The sequence below is a fragment of the Epinephelus lanceolatus genome, chromosome 16 (assembly GCF_041903045.1).
Source record: "Epinephelus lanceolatus isolate andai-2023 chromosome 16, ASM4190304v1, whole genome shotgun sequence".
Lineage (NCBI taxonomy): Eukaryota > Metazoa > Chordata > Actinopteri > Perciformes > Serranidae > Epinephelus > Epinephelus lanceolatus.
Genome location: NC_135749.1, coordinates 34,414,620 through 34,438,605, shown reverse-complemented (window position 1 = coordinate 34,438,605; position 23,986 = coordinate 34,414,620). Strand labels below are relative to the sequence as shown.

The 23,986-nt window shown below is 39.0% G+C and overlaps 2 pseudogenes and 3 gene segments (V, D, J or C); 1 reads left to right on the top strand and 4 right to left on the bottom strand.

The window, feature by feature from the left end:
• The window catches only part of LOC144467420 (Ig kappa-b4 chain C region pseudogene), a 42,964-nt pseudogene extending 30,330 nt beyond the window's left edge, over window positions 1-12,634 (bottom strand). Inside the window, exon 1 of the transcript XR_013493634.1 lies at window positions 12,605-12,634. The product of XR_013493634.1 is annotated as an Ig kappa-b4 chain C region pseudogene (transcript). The remainder of the gene's footprint in view (window positions 1-12,604) is intronic.
• LOC117250786 (Ig kappa chain V region 3368-like) lies at window positions 1,818-3,397 on the bottom strand. The segment is given in 3 exon segments: window positions 1,818-2,140; window positions 2,357-2,408; window positions 3,367-3,397. Coding segments are annotated over 2 exon segments (360 nt in total).
• Window positions 5,116-5,447, bottom strand: LOC117263968 (Ig kappa-b4 chain C region pseudogene; annotated as a pseudogene).
• Window positions 9,801-10,570, top strand: LOC117263967 (immunoglobulin kappa variable 2-29-like). The segment is given in 2 exon segments: window positions 9,801-9,933; window positions 10,150-10,570. Coding segments are annotated over 2 exon segments (363 nt in total).
• Window positions 12,635-18,430: 5,796 nt separating the features above from the next.
• Window positions 18,431-22,405, bottom strand: LOC144467430 (Ig kappa-b4 chain C region-like). The segment is given in 3 exon segments: window positions 18,431-18,526; window positions 18,647-18,768; window positions 22,102-22,405. Coding segments are annotated over 3 exon segments (468 nt in total).
• Window positions 22,406-23,986: the final 1,581 nt, after the last annotated feature.

Here is a 23,986-nt window from a genome sequence, read left to right as displayed (position 1 = left end):
TGAGTCTTAAACCAGAGTTTTCTATCCTGCATAGGTGGCTCTCTTTTAACCTGGCAAGATCACCATGTTAACTTATGCAGCAGACTTAACCTGGTCTGGAACACTTTTTGTTCCAAGTTTCAGCTTGAAATCAGCTACAAACCACCTTTCATCACTCCTTTGAGTCATGCTACACTGTAGTCAATATTTAATATTGACTGATACAGATTGTCAACTGAGGGAAAACATCATAAATCCAATAATATATTATAACAATAAAAACAGAATGTTAGTCATTATATTTCTATGGCTGTAACTTTACATACATGCCCCAAACTAAGCCGTGCAATTCCAGTAGCTCTTACTGTATGCGTAGCATCACTTTTTTCCTCTATTATTATCTTTTTTAACACAGGAACCTACAGTACATCAGTGATGCAGGAAATCTGAGTAAAAAAGAAGCCTTTTATAAAATCACAGGTGCCATACAGTTTACTATATTATTAATCTGGGTGATGTTTATATGCATATGTAATATGATATAATTCCATCAAACCATCATAACCTTACCACTTTGGATTAATTTTTTTGGTCCTGATTAGCTGAAGTCTGATTTACACTGCTGGTATATTGCAGCTGATAAACGGCAATTAGACAACGTACTACTTGTAGAAGCAAAAAAGTCAAGGTCCCGAGCCGTGCCAGAAAGTTCGCAACCTCGCTCCTTTCCTCTCAAACGGACTTTCTTGGTCTTCCATTAGATATCAAAAACTGAAATACTCAGAGGTCAAAAAAAATCACTGGAGACACATAGAATCAGATACAACTGAGTTTAATGTGCTCGCAGGCAACAAACACATCACAACTCAATGAGTCAAGCTCCGGAGCAAGACCGAAATTTCTTTGTTTGCGCTCGCTCTTTTATCGTAGAATTTCTGCTGAGTCATCTCTTTTCCTTAAACTTTTCCACTGGGCGCTGATCATAAAGGTGTCACATTTCTGCTGAATTTTAGTCCTTCCCACCATATCGGTGTCACATTTCTGCTGAGTTTGCACTTTTTTAGTCCTTCCCCCTCTAGGGTCATATCAGGACAAACTGCAATTCCCCTAACTTTCCACTAGTGTTTTCTGAACCCATCCTCATGCTATTTTTAGAAATGATTCACAGTGAGTCCTAGGTACTTCTCCACTGCAATGCTTAAGTGCTCAGTGAGTGTGTGTGTGTGTGTGTGTGTGTGTGTGTGTGTGTGTCATAAGAATACATGAAATATTAAACCAGTGTGTAATTTGTCAGTTGCACAGATTATATTGCTTCAACACGTATCTTTTAAAGGTCAGTTTAAAGGTACAGTACGAACACTATAGTAAATATTACACTACATACTCTTTTGGTATTTTTCACAGATAACAGCCTGTTCAATCAGTAAAATTAATTTCACTTTGATTTGTCCCAAAACCTGTGATTTCCATGTTTCCTTCATTATAGGACAGTGTCAGTATATGTAAATGCAGTTCTTGAGAATAAAGTTTAAGAGATGTGAAGCAACTGACTTTCAAATGTATTTCAATAACTGTGATGAAAACCTTCAAAGAACAGACTAGTGTTGAAGTTGTTGCCTGTTAACTTATTTACCGTGCCACTCATTGCAGGTAGATGTATTTAGATCAGACCTTTTAATATATAGTTGATAACCTATTTTAACACAAAAGCCATGAAAACCTAATATAGCATAAATGCTACTTCCTGACATAATTCTGGTATAAGGACTTCAGTGTCACTTTAGATTCTAAAGTGTTTCTCGTTTCTGTGCAGCTGCTGATCCACATCAGTTCCTCTTCATCTGTCGGATGTATCACTGTCTGAATAGAAAGCTGTAGTCTTGCTGACAGGAATAAACTCCTGCATCTTCAATCTGAATTCCACTGATGGTCAGAGTGGAGTCAGTTCCAGACTGAGTACCACTGAAACGATCTGAAATACCAGACTGACGAGATTGAGCATTATAAATCAGGAGTTTAGGAGCTTCTCCTGGTTTCTGAAGGTGCCACTGCAAGTCATTAGTAACACTTGAACTGGCTTTACATCTGATAGAGACTGTCTGTCCTGGAACAACAGACTGAGATCCAGGAGACTGAGTCAGGATGATTTCTCCTGATGAACCTGGAAAACATGAAAAAGAGCTGAAGGGTTATTGAGACAAATCCAGTTTGGAGAAAGATGATCAACATCCAGACAGAAGAGTATCATTTCTTTAACATGGAGAACAGATGGAAGAAGGTAAATGCTGCTTGTTTCAGTGTTTCTCCATCATAGCAGAACATCATTGAGGTGAACCTGATTGCATCCTGAAGCAAAATTTTCAGAAGAGAGTCTCACCCTGAACATGGAGCCCCAGGGTGGCCAGCAGTAGAATCAGTGACATCATCATTGTAAGAAAGTCTGTTATCTGTTCTCATTGTTATAAGTGTTTGCAAGCCCCCTCTGTAATTGTGAGTTTTTCTGACTTGCTGTAGTTTGATCCTGGCGCACTTGCCGTAGTTGATGATGTCATACCTCGTTAAGGCTAGACCCATGCACATTTTCCATGGATGAGCAGCTGTGGATGCCTGTTGTGTGCGTTCATGCACAAACGTGAGTCTCAAACTCTTTTGCTAATGGTAGACCACTCAGTATTGTTGGTATTATCAGCCCTGTAATCGTTCTTTGAGTGCTTTCTGTTTTTTCTGGGTTTAATGCATCATTTTCTTGGTACATGGTTCAGAGCATGTGGACAGGGTGACATATTTCTTACTAATATAGCCTATTTGCCTTTATGTTTCGATATTATGAGTGTCATACATGATGAATGTGCCTATGGGGTTTGGTAACTTGTTGATTCTTTGATAATTGTGTACATAAGCACATGTCCTCATTATTTAGCGGTATTTCGCCATGTGGCCGTTTCTAGTACTGCAGTGACACCATTTTGCCAATAGAGGGCACTGCTGACCACAGAATCATTCATTATGGCCAGTAATTGAGGTGCAATGTATGTCCAGTTAATTTAGTGTGTAAACCAGGGTGTTTAGATGCAAATTGAACAGTCCATTTTTGATTAATTATTTAAAAGGAATAATATGTTTTTGATTTATATAAAATAATGTCATTGAAGATTGATACTATATGTTATTTCTTCTGTTTCCTTTAGGACCACACACACACACACACACACACACCCTCACCTGTATCCACAATACCTTGTGCTCATCCCTGACCTGTAATTGCCCACTGTGATCATTTAAAGTTTTTGGATTGAACGCTCCCTGCCCTACTCTCTGATCGGAGTCCCTGGCCTTAAAGCAACTATCACGCCAGCATCCTAGAGATACTATCTCTGTCACAATCATGGTGCTGTCAGCGTGTCAGTGGCTCTGAAAGGCCTGGACAGCCACTGATCAACACTGGTCTCTTAACAGCTGGGAGCAGAGAGGCAGGACACATATGCAAACACACAGAGTCAGTCAGCTGTAGCTGGCCTCTGGTCCACTGTCTCCTCCCTGACCCTGCTCTTTATATTGTGGCAATGAAGATTAAAAACTACGTACAAAGCAATAGTGAGCACAAGTTTTGCGCAGAAATTAAGGAGTGGGATTTTTCCTCGCATGAAACTAGCTAGCAAGCGATTTAACATAGGTACAATAACATGAGTGTTCTTGTTAACTACCTTAACTTGATATATCATCTATTAATTAGTCATCATTTAGCTAACATTATCTACATACAACAGCATTACTCAACTTACAGGGTTTGTTTGGAAGAAACTGTGCAAGGTTTTTTGCTTCTTGCTGGCTGGTTTGCTGAACATAGTTAACACACAGCAGCACTGCTCAGCAGCACACCTCTTGTCTCTGCGATTGATTCTGATCACAACATGACAGCATGTGTATGCGCCTGGCGCCATCTACTCATGGCACATTTAAAGACGGTTCGGAAAAATACGTTACCACATGTTAAAAACAAATTGAACGGTGGTAACAGCTGTAAAAAGTGCGGGGGACATGTCCCATGCGTACCCTGTGTCTACTACGCCCATGCCATAAAGCAAGTTCCACAGAGTCAGGTTCTCTTTGTCTGAGCTGGATCTACAAACCTTAAAACCTCAGTCTGAGATAACAGGTACCATGAAGGTGGTTATCAACTGTCTCTGTTCACCCAGGCTGTCTTATTTAGGCTCTGTATGTGCTCACATTAAACAAGTCAAATGATGTAGTGAAAGAGGGGTATTTCCATTAAAATTATCATTACTTCACAAGTTAGTATATTTATTTCACCACTCAGTTTATTTCTGATGTGACAGCCACACATTATACAGCTCTGAAACATTTAACATGATGCAGCAGATTTAATTTAGTTTGTAAATTAATCATCAATGTAGAAGTACATTGATGATTTTATGTTTTGAAATCACACTGCTGATACTGACACTTTGATGAAACAATATGCTGATGATAACCAACTTTATAATTTGAATGCAATAAATTCTTCTCAGACTTTGCAGTTTGCTGAGAATTACTTTCTGGACATTTCTGAAACCCTTAAACACAACCCAATGGCACACTTCATGTATGATGTGCACACAGTACAACTGATTTGCCATAAAATGTCTGAACATTCATGATATGAAAAACCAAACTTGTAGCTAGCATAATGAAGCAAAAGTTTTAAGGAATCTGAAATAATGACTGAATATACTTTTATCGTGTCTGGGTCACATAAATCTGATGCCTTTGTTTTTGTTTTCAAAATAGCATCTTATGATATTACTTCATAGTTTTTCTCTTTAGACAGACAAGCAATTTTAAGATCACACACTCAGTTAATTTCAATCTCTCTGGATTTAATTGAACCCCTAAGACAGCAATGCCTGTTTGTTTTACAGTAACGCACATGAAAACAACTGATTTGATGAAAATGTCTTTATGGTGTTAAAGTAATCAAAATTTAAACAAGCAACAAAGTTTTATTAATGAAACATGAAATTAGACTGTGTGAGCTACAGAAAAAAAAAAACAGAGAAAAAGAAAGAACAGTATTGCTGAGTGCAGACTGAGAGCATTAGCAGAGTAAAACCAGCAGCAGAGTCCCAGTGAGTCAGGTCAGGACTGGCAACACTGGTCTCTCCTCAGTGTCTCTGAGAGTGGAGTCTGGGAGCCCTGGGTGGCCTCACAGGTGACAGAGCCCACCTTCCTCCACTGGTCTGCAGGGAGCCTCAGGGTGCTGCTCCAGCTGTAGAGGCCGTCCTTCTCCAGCACCCCAGGGCTCCTGCTCTCCTCCCAGCTGCTGCTGCTGCTGCTGCTGCTGCTGCCGTCCACCTTCCAGGCCAGACTCCAGTCTGAGGGGAAGCCCTTGTTGGCCAGACACATGAGCGTGGCCTTCCCCTGCTGCAGCTCCTCACTGGAGGGGGTCAGCACCGTCAGGGTGGGACGGACATCACCTAGGAGACACCAATCAGCTTAGAGGACAGGGACCACACAGCTGTCAATCAACCATCAGACACTTGGACACCTTTACTGTATGAGAGTTGATTTTCTCCTTTCCTCCTCTCCTAGTTATCACTGAGGTGGAACATTAAGAATATAATCTTGATAAACATTTGTAAAACTGGTTTGCAGTTTTATTTTTTTTACATTTCAACCCGTTTGACTTAAAATATGACGGAAATGTACAAAGAAATGTTGATTAAAACTGCTCTGACTTCAAACATAAAAATTAAGTTTTACTTTTAAAATTAAAACATTTTTATCTACTGCAGACATTACAAAACTGATTTCTAAACTTAACTTTAAACTCTAGTATTTGTGCAGAAACTTACATCCAACATCCAGTCTGGTTCCTCCACCAAAAGTCCACCACAGTGATACAAACTCATTGAGCCGCCGTACAAAAACCTCTCACTGTAGAGAGACATGGCTCTCTGACTTTGACACACCAAAGTAAACCTACAAGCCCTCAAGATGAAACTTAACCATTAAAGTAAGAAATAAAGATTTATCTTCTAGCTTCATGTTTTATTTTCATTACAATGGACTTTTGATTTTCTCATTCAAAAGCTAACTTTGTCTTTTAATGCAAAATATGTCTAAAAACAAAATGGAAAGGCAGCTACTATTTCTTGCCTGTTAAATATATAATATAAAGAAAACATGGCTGCTGAAAAAATAAACATTTTAAACATCTGACTTACTTCCAACATCCAGTCTGGTTCCTCCACCGAACGTGTACCACAGTGATACAAACTCATTGAGCCGCCATACAAAAACCTCTCACTGTAGAGAGACACGGCTCTCTGACTTTGACACAAACAAACTCACCAAAAATATTCCCAGTTTACCCAGATTGTGTAATAACTGGTTTAACTGTTTAGAGACTGATTCACAAACTATGAATATATACACAGCATTTTCTATGTGAAACTTCAAACATCTACAAGCAGTATTAATTTCTCCTCCAGTAAAACAAATTCAAATAAATGTAAAAATTCCAAAGGAAAACTGTCCTATAAATCCTGCCATTAATAATCCTGATATATATAATTATCATGAACCTATGTTTATCGTAGATTATGATAAATGAAAATACATTTTGTCTGAATACATCCCACAGTGATGGTGATTTGTGTGGCTGTGAATTAGTGGGAATTCATCATAATATTCTGCAAGTAAATCAACTCATCCAACTCAAACCAAAGCTTTTCATAAAAAAATGAAGTAACACATTCCTAATCAATACTATTGATACTATTGAATATCCATTGATAATCAGCATCATCAGAGTAATCCAAGTCCCTGTTGGAGTCAGTCAGAGCATTTCCATAGAGAGCCACTTTGCATCAGCAGCACCATGCTCCAGTGCTCTGGGAGAGTTTATAGTCCTGAGAGTTGAACACTGGATGACTGACAACTGTCCTTCATGACAACAGAAGCCACAGAAATCCTCCTCATCAAAAACATGACTTTGATCTCCGTCCTCATCTGGACTCTCCTCTGCTGCTGCTTCACAGGTAAAGTCCAGAGAATCAAACTCCTCTCCTCTATCAACATCTGTCCCTCTTAAATGAAGCTGACAAAACCATGATGCTGCTTTATGTTTGTGTCTCTGTATCCTCAGAGTCCAGAGGTCAGGTCACATTGACTCAGTCTGGAGCAGCGACCTCTGCTGTGGGAGACACTGTCACCATCACATGTAGAACCATTCCAAAGGTTCATTTTGGAGGCACTTATCATGAATTAGCCTGGTACCAACAGAGAGATGGAGAAACTCCTAAACTGCTCATATACTTTGCCAGCACTCGAGCATCAGGGATTCCAGGTCGTTTTACAGGCAGTGGATCAAACTCTGACTTCACTCTGACCATCAGTGGAGTCCAGACTGAAGATGCAGCAGTTTACTACTGTCAGAGTTTTCATGTCATCAACAGTCAGTACGTGTTCACACAGTCAGTCGGGCTGAACAGAAACTGAGCTGACTGCTGCAGCTGGAAGCTACTGTAGAGACTGATACACTTCACTGAGGACACACACACACACACACACACACACACTGTGCACACATAGTTCTCATTTTTCTTATTTGATTGATTTGCCAGTTAATAAAGAGGAAACAAGCTCAGACAGTAAATTAGAAAAGACTTGGTCACGACCTTTGACCTCAGCTTCATCCTGGATCACAGCCATTTCAAATCTGTCCAGTTACAAGAAAACATTGACACACAGAGCAGCATTAAGAAATATTCATGATAAAATGTAGTCCAAACAAAACTTATGAATGAATGAATGAATGAACTTTCTTTAATCTCTGCTTCACATAAGACTTTTCTTCTTTATGCAAATAAAACCTATAGAGTGCTTACCTGGCTATACTTTGCAACAAAAGTCATCTTCATCTTAAGTTAACCTTATGGGCCCTAGGCGTTTTTTGGGGTATTTTTACTTTTAAGCTCATATCACAGTCATTATAAAGGCTACATACACATGCTATATCTTGTGTGGTTTTTTTTTTCCAGGACAATCTGGGCTAACCAGATTTGCCATCATTTTATGTCCTATGTGCCTGTATTTTATATTAATTTTTATATCAATGAAAAAAAACAAATCCATGTGACTAAATTCTTCTATTTTTACATGTACCTCACCATAGCAAGTTGGAAAATGACATTCTTCCATATATGAAGAGGGGAGAGACTCTGGAATCTGGCAATATAAGAACCATGATGGTGGGACATTCTGTCACTTCACACAAAACATGTGGCTTGTGCCAGGCAGACATGATTGCCAGTATTTTTTCATTATTGCAAGAAATTCCATTGACTCATTCACAAGTCAAAAATGTGTTTTACCTGAAAGAAACATGCAATATTTACATCTAAGATCATAGAAAAATAGTCAACCAAGTGCAATGATGTCCTCCAAGATAATATTTGCCACTTTGTTTGGAGTAAACAAAGTTTGCTGTTGTTGGTGGGGGGGCACGTGTCCCCCTCAATGTATATGGTGACTACGGCCCTGTCCTGCATGCATAATTAGGCTACAGTTGTCTGGGTGCGCAAAGGTGAAGTGGCTGGTCTTGTCATACAAAGTTTGATGGAGTGTCAACTGGACAATATGGAGATATTTGCATCTTGAAAGCCGGACGACAAATGTTGATAGACAGGGAGAAACACAAGCCTAAGGCGTGGTAAGATACAATATTCTTCACTATATGAAGTAACTGATAACAAGATCTGTATAATGGATAAAGAAATTCATCAGGTTTTATTTTGTAGACAATCAATCTGTATTTACAGCGTGATGGGATGACAGCACAATGATGTGTGTGGTATCACATGACAGCTCTGCTCCTGCTCTTTCATGTGATATGCATGGCATTTCTGTGTGAGCCTGCATTCGCGAGTAATCCATCCAACAGTAATGTGTGTGCAAAGCTGTATGAAAGCTCTGTTATTCATGATTTTAGTGTAACTTTATCATTTTTTTTCGCTGTGAAAACATTGGACTACGGACAAGTGCTTGGTCTTGTCGGAAAGCTATGGTTCTGCTGTGACACGAGATATGCGTGGCTTCTTGCTATGACATGGTTGCGGAGAAAATCAATAGAGAAGAACAGGTGTGAATTTGGACGCACTACGCGTTGTTCGGGCCCATAGGGTTAAGACACACCAGCACAACATTGTACAATGTGTCTTGACTGGAAAATACAGAGGTGGATCAGACACTTCAAATGCTGCTCAAGAGTCAATGCCTTATCAAAAGTGACACCTACATTTCTGAGGGAAGATTGAACAGATGATAAAATTGAAATATCTGAACACTCTAACATTGAAACTTTTATAAGATGTAAGAAACAAATCAGCATATAAAGCATCTTCTTAAAGTAACACCATAGTAAAATCATCTTTTAGACCGACGATGTTCAATTATACATGAAGAGCAGCTCATCTGTTCACTTACTGTAGACTTTGGTATATACACTTTCTCAGAAGTGTTTAAATTAATATTGATCTCATTGCTAAAATAATTTTGGGTGATTATTTTTTTCTCCTTCACACCTAAAGAACAAAAGAACACTGTAGATGTTAAAACATACTCACAAACAGAATCAACTTTATTATGTGGAGGAAGCAAAATAAAATTATCTGTGACAAAATTTTTCTATCCTTTCATACCCTATTATGTAGTGAACCATTGAAATAAACTATGCTGTCACCACTGTGTGATAAACACCATGATATGCTGAGGACAGCTACAGCTGACTGACTCTGTGTGTTTGCATATGTGTCCTGCCTCTCTGCTCCCAGCTGTTAAGAGACCAGTGTTGATCAGTGGCTGTCCAGGCCTTTCAGAGCCACTGACACGCTGACAGCACCATGATGATGTCACTGATTCTACTGCTGGCCACCCTGGGGCTCCTTGTTCAGGGTGAGACTCTCTTCTGAAAACTTTGCTTCAGGATGCAACCAGGTTCACCTCAATGATGTTCTGCTATGATGGAGAAACACTGAAACAAGCAGCATTTACCTTCTTCCATCTGTTCTCCATGTTAAAGACATGATACTCTTCTGTCTGGATGTTGATCATCTTTCTCCAAACTGGATTTGTCTCAATAACCCTTCTGCTCTTTTTCATGTTTTCCAGGTTCATCAGGAGAAATCATCCTGACTCAGTCTCCTGGATCTCAGTCTGTTGTTCCAGGACAGACTGTCTCTATCAGATGTAAAGCCAGTTCAGATATGAGCACCTACCTTCACTGGTACCTTCAGAAACATGGAGAGTCTCCGAAACTTCTAATTTATTATGCTACAGTTCGTCAGTCTGGTGTTTCAGATCGTTTCAGTGGAAGTGGATCTGGGACTGACTTCACTCTGACCATCAGTGGAGTTCAGACTGAAGATGCAGGAGTTTATTACTGTCAGCAGGGAGGTTACAGCTGGCCGTTCACACAGTGATACAACGTCATACAAAAACCTCCTCACTTGGAGAGGAATTGATCTGACTCAACAGCTGCACAGACACTGAAACACTAGTTATATATTAATACTTGTAATGATGGTTGTTGCGTAAATGAGATACATACAAAAAAGTAAGACAGTAAGAAATATAGATTGTGTAATATTAACACAACTAATAAATGCATTTATTAAAATTAATTATAATTCTCTCCAAGTTAAATAAAAACACAACAAAATCAATTTTAATTCAACTTTTTAAGTTAAAAGTTTTAAAGTTATATTTAAGTGAAACACACTGAGAGGTTTCCAACAAACTAAGACTTGTTCCAATGACACATGAAAACAGAATGTAGTACAATAAGACATTAGCAGTTCCATCAGTTTCATTTTATTTAAGATTGAGTGTTTTATGTAGATTCAATGCACCCACGTGTAGACTTTGAAAAATGTGAAAAATGTTATTTTTATATACTCTTTATTTTTCTCATTGATGGGGTTTTAATTTCAGATCTCGATATCTTTTTAGTTCAAATCTTTGTAAATGTATTTTTAGGACTGACTATATTGTATTGATGCAAATGAATGTTCATGAAATAGGAATCCTCACTCACCTCAGGGTGAAGATATACCTGGGTGACTTTACATGAAATGTTTAATGTTTTAAAAAAAAAATCAGCAACACCAGCATTAAATATTTGACATAAGAACATCATTAAAGAACCATGTTATATCATCTTAGGCTGATGATAATCTACAATTTGCTTCTAATCTTTAAAACTCTATTAAGTCATTTAGATTTAACACATTTTAAAATAATTTCATCAAAATGACCCTGGTCCATAATAATACTGCTAAACACAGACACTGTCAGATGAACCTCAATGACTTAGTGGATAAGTGCCGTTACATGATTCAAGAAGTCATTAGTAAAACCATCACCAGCAGTGAGAAAAACTAACTGTGACATGAGTTATAATCTTGTATCTTTTAACACGTAGGGGAAGGGAACTGTTGCAATAACAATATTCAGATGTTTTTTAATTTGCTTATGTTTTATTATACAGCATTAACAGCATAAGCACTATGACAAGAATAAAAACATTGCTGTTTCAAGGTCAAAGCTGTTAAATTGGTCTCATGATAGAAACACAGAGAGCAGACTGAGAGCAGTAGCAGAGTAAAACCACTTCACTTCCTTTTAAGAAGCCTCTCATGCAAATCAGCACAGAGAGAATCATCATACAGAATGACCTCAAACATATCAAACTACACTGGACATAAAATATCAGAATTTGGAAAAATTCTTTCTTATCCAAAACCTTGACTAACCATTACGTATAAATGGCATATTTAGTGGAAACAGAACCAAAAGTAGAAATTAAACAGATAACAATCAAATGTTCTTCATGTGGATTTCAGTCATCATTAAAAAAAGTGTTAAAAATATTTTCAAAATCTAAAACACTAGATGACATAACTGATTCTGAATGTGTTCTAAAAACAGGTATTATTTAGGAGGAACATTTAGATATAATATCAGAAAACATTTGAAAAACAGGTTTGCAGTTTTATCATCTTTATATTTCAAGCTTTTTTTTAAAAATCCCAGTGTGATGGAATTTTGTGAAGCCACTGTGAGTTACTCTCCATGGTTAAGGAGGAGAAATAAAAATATGAATAACAAACTGAACAAAACGAGTTTCTTTTAATCTATTGCAAATATTACAAATCAGAATTTAAAACATAACAGTATGGTATCTAGTATTTGTGAAGAAACTTACTTCCAACATCCAGTCTGGTTCCTCCACCAAAAGTCCACCACAGTGATACAAACTCATTGAGCCGCCATACAAAAACCTCTCACTGTAGAGAGACACGGCTCTCTGACTTTGACACACTGAACTAAACCTACAAGCACTCAAATGCAATTTTCCAATTTAAGTTGGAAATAAGGATTTATCATCTAGTTTAATTTATTTTCTGTCCAATGACCTTTTGATTTTCTATTTCAAAATCAGTCTGTCTTTCAGTGCAAAATATTTCTGTAAAATTAAATAATTATATAGAAGTTCCACAGTGCTGAGTATAAAGGCAGGAAAAAAGCTCTTCAATAAAAACAGGTTTTTGAAAGTTTGACTTACTTCCAACATCCAGTCTGGTTCCTCCACCGAACGTGCACCACAGTGATACAAACTCATTGAGCCGCCGTACAAAAACCTCTCACTGTAGAGAGACACGGCTCTCTGACTTTGACACAAACAAACTCACCAAAATCAGTCTCTGTTTGTAAGACCTTGCCAAAAACATGAAAACTGACAATAACACAGAGCCACAGAATTCCAGAATGCATGTTTTTGATATGTTTTTTAATTTCAAATGCAACTTTTCTTAATTTTCTCCAGCAGTTAATTAAAATAATACAAAAGATTTTAGACTTGATAAGATTAGAATGATGTCACTGGCAACCTGCACAGAATTTGTATTTCGCTTCTAGTGCACCAAAGGTAGATACAATGCACACAGCACACCTTTAAAAACATACAGAGTTTACAGCATACAATATACAGTTGTGCAAATGGATGAGGTAGCAGAAAATAAGTTCTATAAATAATGCAAGAAAGCAATTCTTATTAAATAAATGTTCCCTGATGCAGCTGTTCTGTGTTCAATGCCTGCATGGAACAGGGAATAAAAGACTTTTTGAAATGTTCCAGCTGGCCCTTAGGTGCCTAAATCAAACATTTTGAAACAAAAGTTATCAAGTTGTAAAACATATATCAAATTGGTATGGAGATATTTCTAACTACACTCTGATAAAGTGATTGATCCATTGATAATCAGCATCATCAGAGTAATCCAAGTCCCTGTTGGAGTCAGTCAGAGCATTTCCATAGAGAGCCACTTTGCATCAGCAGCACCATGCTCCAGTGCTCTGGGAGAGTTTATAGTCCTGAGAGTTGAACACTGGATGACTGACAGCTGTCCTTCATGACAACAGAAGCCACAGAAATCCTCCTCATCAAAAACATGACTTTGATCTCCGTCCTCATCTGGACTCTCCTCTGCTGCTGCTTCACAGGTAAAGTCCAGAGAATCAAACTCCTCTCCTCTATCAACATCTGTCCCTCTGAAATGAAGCTGACAAAACCATGATGCTGCTTTCTGTTTGTGTCTCTGTATCCTCAGAGTCCAGAGGTCAGGTCACAGTGACTCAGCCTGGAGCAGTGAGCTCTGCTGTGGGAGGCTCCGTCACCATCACATGTAGGACCAGTCAGAATGTTTATAACTCTAACTACTTAGCCTGGTACCAACAGAAAGATGGAGAAACTCCTAAACTGCTCATTTACCGCACCAGCACTCGAGCATCAGGGATTCCAGGTCGTTTTACAGGCAGTGGATCAAAGTCTGACTTCACTCTGACCATCAGTGGAGTCCAGACTGAAGATGCAGCAGTTTACTACTGTCAGGGTGAATTCAGTATCAACAGTCAGTGGTTGTTCACACAGTGAAAAAGCGTCGTACAAAAACCTCCCTCAGTCAGACTGAACAGAAGCTGAACTGACTGCTGCAGCTGGAAGCTACTGCAGAGACTGATACACTTCACTGAGGACACACACACACACACACACACACACACACACACGCAACAGAGAGAGACAGAGAAAGACACAATGTCAAGTGAAACAAAAAATGATCTTGGTGGAAATCAAATTAATTTCTCGATCACAGCTTCTAGCCCAGTATAATCTCCTGACAGTTAATGAGAAAAGACTTGGTCATGACCTTTGACCTCAGCTTCATACTTCAGAAACATTCATGATCAAAAATCACCCATATTGGAAAATTCATTTTTTTCACTCTGTTGTTATTTTACAAATTTCACGCACGCACACACACACACACACACACACACACACAGGCCAGAAAGACACAGACACATGCAACAACAGGACCCATACACATGCATTAATGGAGAGGTGTCACATCGAGGGGGTTGCCCATGGACAGGCATTCCTAGCAGTTAAAGGTTTTGTGCCTTGCTCACAACAGCTCTTCAGCTCCCAGTCCCCACTCCTTGTTCAGTCCGTAGAGGACTTCAGCTGGGGACCCTCTGGTTCCCAAGCCAAGTCCCCACAGACTGAGTGACTTCCTCTCATGTAAATGTAAACATATGTTATGAAAAAAAGCTTTATTTCATCTGGAATTATAAAAATACAAAAGACATAAATGACCCACTTAATGTAACCACATTCATACAAGTGTATGTGTGTTACATAAGTGTTAAATCGGCTGGAGACTGTCCTCTCATCTCTTTCATGTCATTGGTGACACAGGCATGCATCAACGTGTTGCTTGCCTGCCAGAAAAGCTCTGTCAAAATTGACATTTTATCCTCTTATAAGACATACTTTTATGTTGCATTTTTAGACATTTGTCGATTTTACCTGCTTATTTGACCCGGTTAAACAATTTCAGTCCTCAGATGTCTAGATTTGGTATAAATAGAGTGACTGAAACATTTCTATGCCTGGCGGACACCATCATCACTGAAAACTTGTCCAATTCCCATTCATCTCAGTGGGCCAAGTCTTGGGCTCCTGCCAGTAAGTTTCACTCTTCGGAGGACCTAAATCTGCTCTGATCTCTGCCCAAGCCAGGATATATGATATATGATATGATATATGATATATGATAATGAAGATAACGCTGTGGAGTCCTCACATGTAAGCTTTTATCCTGTGCCTCTGCTAATCAATAGCTAAACCTGGAGTAGCTTGATTTCAACACACACTACGTCTTTGCTGCTGTAGCCATTTCTCTCTGTTTCCCCAGCTTCCATCTGAACCCAGCATGCCACCACTCACCATGCCATCCGGGTGTGACCGCTGCCTTCATCTGAGTCAAAAAGTTGCCAAGCTGGAAGGACACATCTCCAACCTTTACCAACTCTATTTTCCCAGCTGCCCAGGGAAATAGGCTCCCCTGCATCCTCCTCCTCCCAGTGAAATTCAGTTCACAAACCGGTTCAATATCCTGGATGAAGAGAACTTCCCCCTGCTTTCAGAACACCATCGCAGCTCATCCCTGATGCCATTACCCCGACGTGCACCAGTGTCCCCTGTTCCAGGTGCTCTGTCAGGCTGTCAGGTTACTTCCTACAGCCACTGACCCAACCTGGCTGCCACTCCCCCAAAATCAGCTGAGAGATACATAGCTGCCCGGGCTGTGTGCTCAACTTCTGACAGCAAGTCTCTATTGCTCACTCCTACATCTCTGGTTGCTGGTGACTCCATTGTAAGAAATATTAAATCCAAAACTGCAGTGACCCATTGCATACGTGGTGCTAAAATGGTGGTTTCAGCACTCTGTCAGAAGACTCCACTCGCAAATATCCGCATGGGACTGAGCTCGAAATGTGAAGCACTGTCAATCACAAAAAGGTTCAGCCTTGTAGACAATTCCTCCAATCATCATGCATACAGCGAGCGTCCTCTCCCACCTACCGCTCCATTAGGTCCCAGGGAAGCTGAGCCTCCTTGTCAGTGATGATTTGGCGCATTTATCCAATGATCGTCTCGCTTTGCTGCATGAAAAAAACCTCCTCAGTGTTGTCGCATAGGAATGCTTGGAGGCTCCGCGTCCACCATGCTGACATGAGAATGTATGACAGGGAGATCGCGTTTGAAAACTGGTGATAAACAGCTGATGTTTGAACATCATCGTCATGATGTTAAACGCATCCTAGCGTACGTTTAATGCAATGTAAATTCCTTTTTTAATGTAAATTCAATAGTGCATATTTGACCATTTCTTCTATGAAATTTTAGGGGAAGTTCAGCCTCCCTTGTTGTCTCAGAGCAATCGTCCCTGTTGCACACATGGTTGCAGTCAGTTTGTCCATCACACAACTTGTGTTTTATCGACAATTTCAATCTGTTGACAATTGCTGTCAATTGTAATCTATTTGTTTTCTGTACTCACTCACAGTCTGGCTCTAGGCCTACACACACTACCATATATGCAACCACGCTGGTTGTACATGACATTACATTAGCCTTGGATAGCAAAATGTCATGTGCTGCTCTGTCTATAGACTTGTCTAAGGTATTTGACACAGTTGACTATTTGTTACTTTTAAATAAACTGTCCCAAATTGGTTTTGATTTTGTCAGCTGCCTGTCTTTTGAAAACTACCTCTCCAATAGACTGCAATGTGTAAAGATGTGTGATGTTCATTCCAATTTTTTAAATATTAAAGGTGTCCCACAGAGCTCAGTGTTTGGGCCAATATTGTTTTGAATCATGTAAATGTTAGCTGTATGCAGACGACACAAATTTAAAATTGTATTGCAATATCTGCTCAATCAGCCATTCAAAGTCTACAGTTGTCTTTTGATTCACTTCAATTTCAGTTACATAACTATAAGTTAGAACTTAACTTAAACAAAACCAAATGGATGCTATTCACCAAGGCTACTCGTACCGAGTCTTTCAATATTCATTCTGCAAACGGCTCATCCATAGAGGGAGTCAAACACTACAAATACCTTGGTATCTGGCTGGATGACAGTCCTAATTTTAAGCACCATACTGAAATTTTGACTGCCAAATTGAAGATAATACTTGGCTTTCTGTACAGAAACAAGAGCCATTTTCCTTTAGTACATAGGAAAAGAATTGTAGAGTGTATTTTGGTCTGTTTTGGATGTTATATATGGAAAAGCTGCTGTCTGTACACTAAAATCACTAGACGTTGCCTACCACTCAGCCCTAAGGTTCATATCAGGTGATTGTTACAGCACCTACCACTGCCAAGTTTACCAGAAGGTTGGCTGGCCACATTTAGCTGTGAGGCGGTAACAGTTCTGGTACTTGTTCATTTATAAAGCTTGGTTTCAGATGTTTCCACCCTACGAGTCATCACTCTTAACTCTGTCCTCACAAATTCTTGGTACTCATTCAGAGAATAGGTTGTTGTCTCACACTCCTTTAATCAGAACAGAACTAGAAAGAATGTTATTTTCTTACAGTGCACCTTATACATGGAATAATCTACAAAAGACCTTAAACTTGGACACTCTGCCACCTTTTGACTGTATAAGTGCCTTATTTCTGATCTTGTTTTAATTGAGTGCACATGCTTTTATCTACGCCTTAGCAGGTCATCACCCTGTATTTCTACTTTAAGAGCTCATTTATTATTGTTGTTTTGAATGATTTCATTTCTGTTTTAATTGATATGCATGATAGTTATGTGTTTGCTTGTTGATTGTTTTATGTCTTTATTCATGCTCAGCATCATTGAAAATATGGGTCTCCATCAATTCATCTCCTGAATCTTGAATAAAGGCTTAAATGATTGAATGAATGAATGTCCTTTGCTGAAGTTGATCAGTCTCACTTAAATTTATTTTGGTGGAAAATCTTTAATTGGATTCATGTTGTGTCACTTTATGCAGCTGATAGACTGCTTGTTATTTCTAATCCCCAATACTTTCTTACTATTAAGACTTTTGAATTTAAATCAGAATAATTTCCAGGTAGAATTTAACAACACACAAACTTAACAGGTGAAATTTCTTCAAGTACAGACATCAGTAATAACAGAGAGCTTTGTGTTTTACTATTAAAATGGTGTTACCATGTGTATTGTCACCAAAATAAATGAACTGATCTATAATGGGAACTCATATCCACAGTCTGAAGCCCATTAAAAAATACTTATTACTGTTGTGGCTTCAGTGCATTAGTTTGAGTAATGTTCCTAATATATAACATATGTCCAAGAAATGAAGTCACATGACGTCACTCATATGATACATTTGATAAAATCTTTATTGCTTTGAGATATTGAAACCATCAACACAAGCAAGAACATGTTCACACTGAAACGTCATGAGAGAGACAGAGAGCAGACTGAGAGCAGTAGCAGAGTAAAACCAGCAGCAGAGTCCCAGTGAGTCAGGTCAGGACTGGAAACACTGGTCTCTCCTCAGTGTCTCTGAGAGTGGAGTCTGGGAGCCCTGGGTGGCCTCACAGGTCACAGAGCCCACCTTCCTCCACTGGTCTGCAGGGAGCCTCAGGGTGCTGCTCCAGCTGTAGAGGCCGTCCTTCTCCAGCACCCCAGGGCTCCTGCTCTCCTCCCAGCTGCTGCTGCTGCTGCAGCTGCTGCTGCTGTCCACCTTCCAGGCCAGACTCCAGTCTGAGGGGAAGCCCTTGTTGGCCAGACACATGAGCGTGGCCTTCCCCTGCTGCAGCTCCTCACTGGAGGGGGGCAGCACCGTCAGGGTGGGACGGACATCACCTAGGAGACACCAATCAGCTTAGAGGACAGGGACCACACAGCTGTCAATCAACCATCAGACACTTGGACACCTTTACTGTGTGAGAGTTGATTTTCTCCTTTAAGGAGTTTCTGTCAGATGGTTTTTCTGCTCCATCAGTCACTCACTCACACATTGTTTCACTTCCCTTTAAGAAGCCTCTCATGCAAATCAGCACAGAGAGAATCATCATACAGAATGACCTCAAATATATCAAACTACACTGGACAGAAAATATCAGAATTTAGACAAATTATTAAACATTTTCCTCCCAAACATTGACGATACATTACTTTAGTAAAATGCATTTTACATTTTTTTTTGTGCATAAAAAATGCATATATTACTGCACTTCCTACAATCAAATGTTCTTTATGTTGATGTCAATTCTCATTAAAACTGTTCAAAAGATTTTCAAAATTTGAAACCACATGAATCAATCACCGTTAGTTTATTCCTAAAAAGTTGATTCGGAATTTATTAGAAAAAAATAGTTATCACTGAGGTGGAACATTAATAAAATACTCTTTATAAACATTTGTAAAACTGGTTTGCAGTTTTTTTTACATTTCAACCTGTTTGACTTCAAGTATGATGAAAATGTACAAAGAAATGTTGATTAAAGCTGCTCTGACTTCAAACATAAGAAATAACATGAATACTGCAGACATTACAAAACAGACTAAACAGTTTATCTAGTATTTGTGCAGAAACTTACTTCCAACATCCAGTCTGGTTCCTCCACCAAAAGTCCACCACAGTGACACAAACTCATTGAGCCGCCGTACAAAAACCTCTCACTGTAGAGAGACACGGCTCTCTGACTTTGACACACTGAACTAAACCTACAAGCCCTCAAGATGAAACTTAACCATTAAAGTAAGAAATAAAGATTTATCTTCTAGCTTCATGTTTTATTTTAATTACAATGGACTTTTGATTTTCTCATTCAAAAGCTAACTTTGTCCTTTAATGCAAAATATGTCTAAAAACAAAATGGAAAGGCAACTACTATTTCTTGCCTGTTAAATATATAATATATAGAAAACATGGCTGCTGAAAAAATAAACATTTTAAACATTTGACTTACTTCCAACTGACTCACAAACTTTGAATATATACACAACATTTTCTATTTGAAACTTCAAACATCTACAAGCAGTATTAATTTCTCCTCCAGTAAAACAAATTCAAATAAATGTAAAAATTCCAAAGGAAAACTGTCCTATAAATCCTGCCATTAATAATCCTGATATATATAATTATCATGAACCTATGTTTATTGTAGATTATGATAAATGAAAATACATTTTGTCTGAATACATCCCACAGTGATGGTGATTTGTGTGGCTGTGAATAAGTGGGAATTCATCATAATATTCTGCAAGTAAATCAACTCATCCAACTCAAACCAAAGCTTTTTATAAAAAGGAAGTAACACATTCCTAATCAATACTCTGGTAAAGTGATTGATCCATTGATAGTCAGCATCATCAGAGTAATCCAAGTCCCTGTTGGAGTCAGTCAGAGCATTTCCATAGAGAGCCACTTTGCATCAGCAGCACCATGCTCCAGTGCTCTGGGAGAGTTTATAGTCCTGAGAGTTGAACACTGGATGACTGACAGCTGTCCTTCATGACAACAGAAGCCACAGAAATCCTCCTCATCAAAAACATGACTTTGATCTCCGTCCTCATCTGGACTCTCCTCTGCTGCTGCTTCACAGGTAAAGTCCAGAGAATCAAACTCCTCTCCTCTATCAACATCTGTCCCTCTGAAATGAAGCTGACAAAACCATGATGCTGCTTTATGTTTGTGTCTCTGTATCCTCAGAGTCCAGAGGTCAGGTCACAGTGACTCAGTCTGGAGCAGTGAGCTCTGCTGTGGGAGGCTCTGTCACCATCACATGCAGGACCAGTCAGAATGTTTATAACTCTAACCGCTTAGCCTGGTACCAACAGAAAGATGGAGAAACTCCTAAACTGCTCATATACTTTGCCAGCACTCGACAATCAGGGATTCCAGGTCGTTTTACAGGCAGTGGATCAAACTCTGACTTCACTCTGACCATCAGTGGAGTCCAGACTGAAGATGCAGCAGTTTACTACTGTCAGAGTGGACACTACATCAACAGTCAGTGGTTGTTCACACAGTGAAAAAGCGTCGTACAAAAACCTCCCTCAGTCAGACTGAACAGAAACTGAACTGACTGCTGCAGCTGGAAGCTACTGCAGAGACTGATACACTTCACTGAGGACACACACACATACACACACACACACACAGGCCCAAAATACACACACATACACAAACAGGACCCATACATATGCATTAATCGGGAGATGAGGGGACTGTCCATGGATAAGTGCCCGAAGCAGTCGAGGCTTTGGTACCTTGCTCAATGACAGCTCTTCAGCTCCCAGTCCCCACTCCGTGTTCAGTCGGTACAGGCACTTGAACTGGGGACCCTCTGGTTCCCAAGCCAAGTCCCAACAAACTGAACTCCTGCCACTCATGTAAATGTAAACAGGCTTTATATGACCTGGAATTATAAAAATACAAAAGACGTCATTGACACTTTAACTATATCTACACATATATGTGTAGATATAGTTATACACATATGTGTATGTGTGTTACATAAGTGTCAAATCTGCTGGCAGACACTAAGAGACAGAGACTGTCCTTTGATCTCTCTCATGTCATGTCCTTTGTTGAAGTTACTCTGTCTCATTTAAATGTGATTTGGTGGAAAATCTCAAATTAGATTCATGTTATGTGACTTTTTGCAGATGATACACTGTTCCTCTTATTATTAAGAGCTTTGAATTAAAATCTGCACAATAATTTATAGGCAGAATTTAACAACACACAAACTTAACTGGAGAAATTTCTTCCAGGACAGACATCAGTAATAACAGAGAGCTTTGGGTTTTACTATTAGAAATGTCTTACCATGTGTATTGTTACCAAAATAAATTGATTGATCTATCATGGGAACTGCAGTAGAAGAATATCCACAGTCTGAAACCCATTAAAATTAGTCTGAAAAAAAGACTCACTGCTGTTGTGGCTTTTGTGCATTAGTTTGAGTAATGCTCCTAATATATAACATATGTCCAAGAAATGAAGTCACATGAAACTCATATGATACATTTGATCAAATCTTTATTGCTTTGAGATATTGAAACCATCAACACAAGCAAGAACATGTTCACACTGAAACGTCATGAGAGAGACAGAGAGCAGACTGAGAGCAGTAGCAGAGTAAAACCAGCAGCAGAGTCCCAGTGAGTCAGGTCAGGACTGGGAACACTGGTCTCTCCTCAGTGTCTCTGAGAGTGGAGTCTGGGAGCCCTGGGTGGCTTCACAGGTCACAGAGCCCACCTTCCTCCACTGGTCTGCAGGGAGCCTCAGGGTGCTGCTCCAGCTGTAGAGGCCGTCCTTCTCCAGCACCCCAGGGCTCCTGCTCTCCTCCCAGCTGCTGCTGCTGCTGCTGCTGCTGCCGTCCACCTTCCAGGCCAGACTCCAGTCTGAGGGGAAGCCCTTGTTGGCCAGACACATGAGCGTGGCCTTCCCCTGCTGCAGCTCCTCACTGGAGGGGGGCAGCACCGTCAGGGTGGGACGGACATCACCTAGGAGACACCAATCAGCTTAGAGGACAGGGACCACACAGCTGTCAATCAACCATCAGACACTTGGACACCTTTACTGTGTGAGAGTTGATTTTCTCCTTTAAGGAGTTTCTGTCAGATGTTTTTTCTGCTCCATCAGTCACTCACTCACACATTGTTTCACTTCCCTTTAAGAAGCCTCTCATGCAAATCAGCACAGAGAGAATCATCATACAGAATGACCTCAAATATATCAAACTACACTGGACAGAAAATATCAGAATTTAGACAAATTATTAAACGTTTTCTTCCCAAATATTGACGATACATTACTTTAGTAAAATGCATTTTACATTTTTTTTGTGCATAAAAAATGCATATATTACTGCACTTCCTACAATCAAATGTTCTTTATGTTGATGTCAATTCTCATTAAAACTGTTCAAAAGATTTTCAAAATTTGAAACCACATGAATCAATCACTGTTAGTTTATTCCTAAAAAGTTGATTCTCAATTTATTAGAAAAAAATAGTTATCACTGAGGTGAAACATTAATAAAATACTCTTGATAAACATTTGTAAAACTGGTTTGCAGTTTTTTTTTACATTTCAACCTGTTTGACTTCAAGTATGATGAAAATGTACAAAGAAATGTTGATTAAAGCTGCTCTGACTTCAAACATAAGAAATAACATAAATACTGCAGACATTACAAAACAGACTTCTAAACTTAATGTTAAAACAGTTTATCTAGTATTTGTGCAGAAACTTACTTCCAACATCCAGTCTGGTTCCTCCACCAAAAGTCCACCACAGTGATACAAACTCACTGAGCCGCCGTACAAAAACCTCTCACTGTAGAGAGACACGGCTCTCTGACTTTGACACACTGAAGTAAACCTACAAGCCCTCAAGATGAAACTTAACCATTAAAGTAAGAAATAAAGATTTATCTTCTAGCTTCATGTTTTATTTTCATTACAATGGACTTTTGATTTTCTCATTCAAAAGCTAACTTTGTCTTTTAATGCAAAATATGTCTAAAAACAAAATGGAAAGGCAACTACTGTTTCTTGCCTGTTAAATATATAATATAAAGAAAACATGGCTGCTGAAAAAAGAAACATTTTAAACATTTGACTTACTTCCAACATCCAGTCTGGTTCCTCCACCGAACGTGTACCACAGTGATACAAACTCATTGAGCCGCCGTACAAAAACCTCTCACTGTAGAGAGACACGGCTCTCTGACTTTGACACAAACAAACTCACCAAAAATATTCCCAGTTTACCCAGATTGTGTAATAACTGGTTTAACTGTTTAGAGACTGATTCACAAACTATGAATATATACACAGCATTTTCTATGTGAAACTTCAAACATCTACAAGCAGTATTAATTTCTCCTCCAGTAAAACAAATTCAAATAAATGTAAAAATTCCAAAGGAAAACTGTCCTATAAATCCTGCCATTAATAATCCTGATATATATAATTATCATGAACCTATGTTTATTGTAGATTATGATAAATGAAAATACATTTTGTCTGAATACATCCCACAGTGATGGTGATTTGTGTGGCT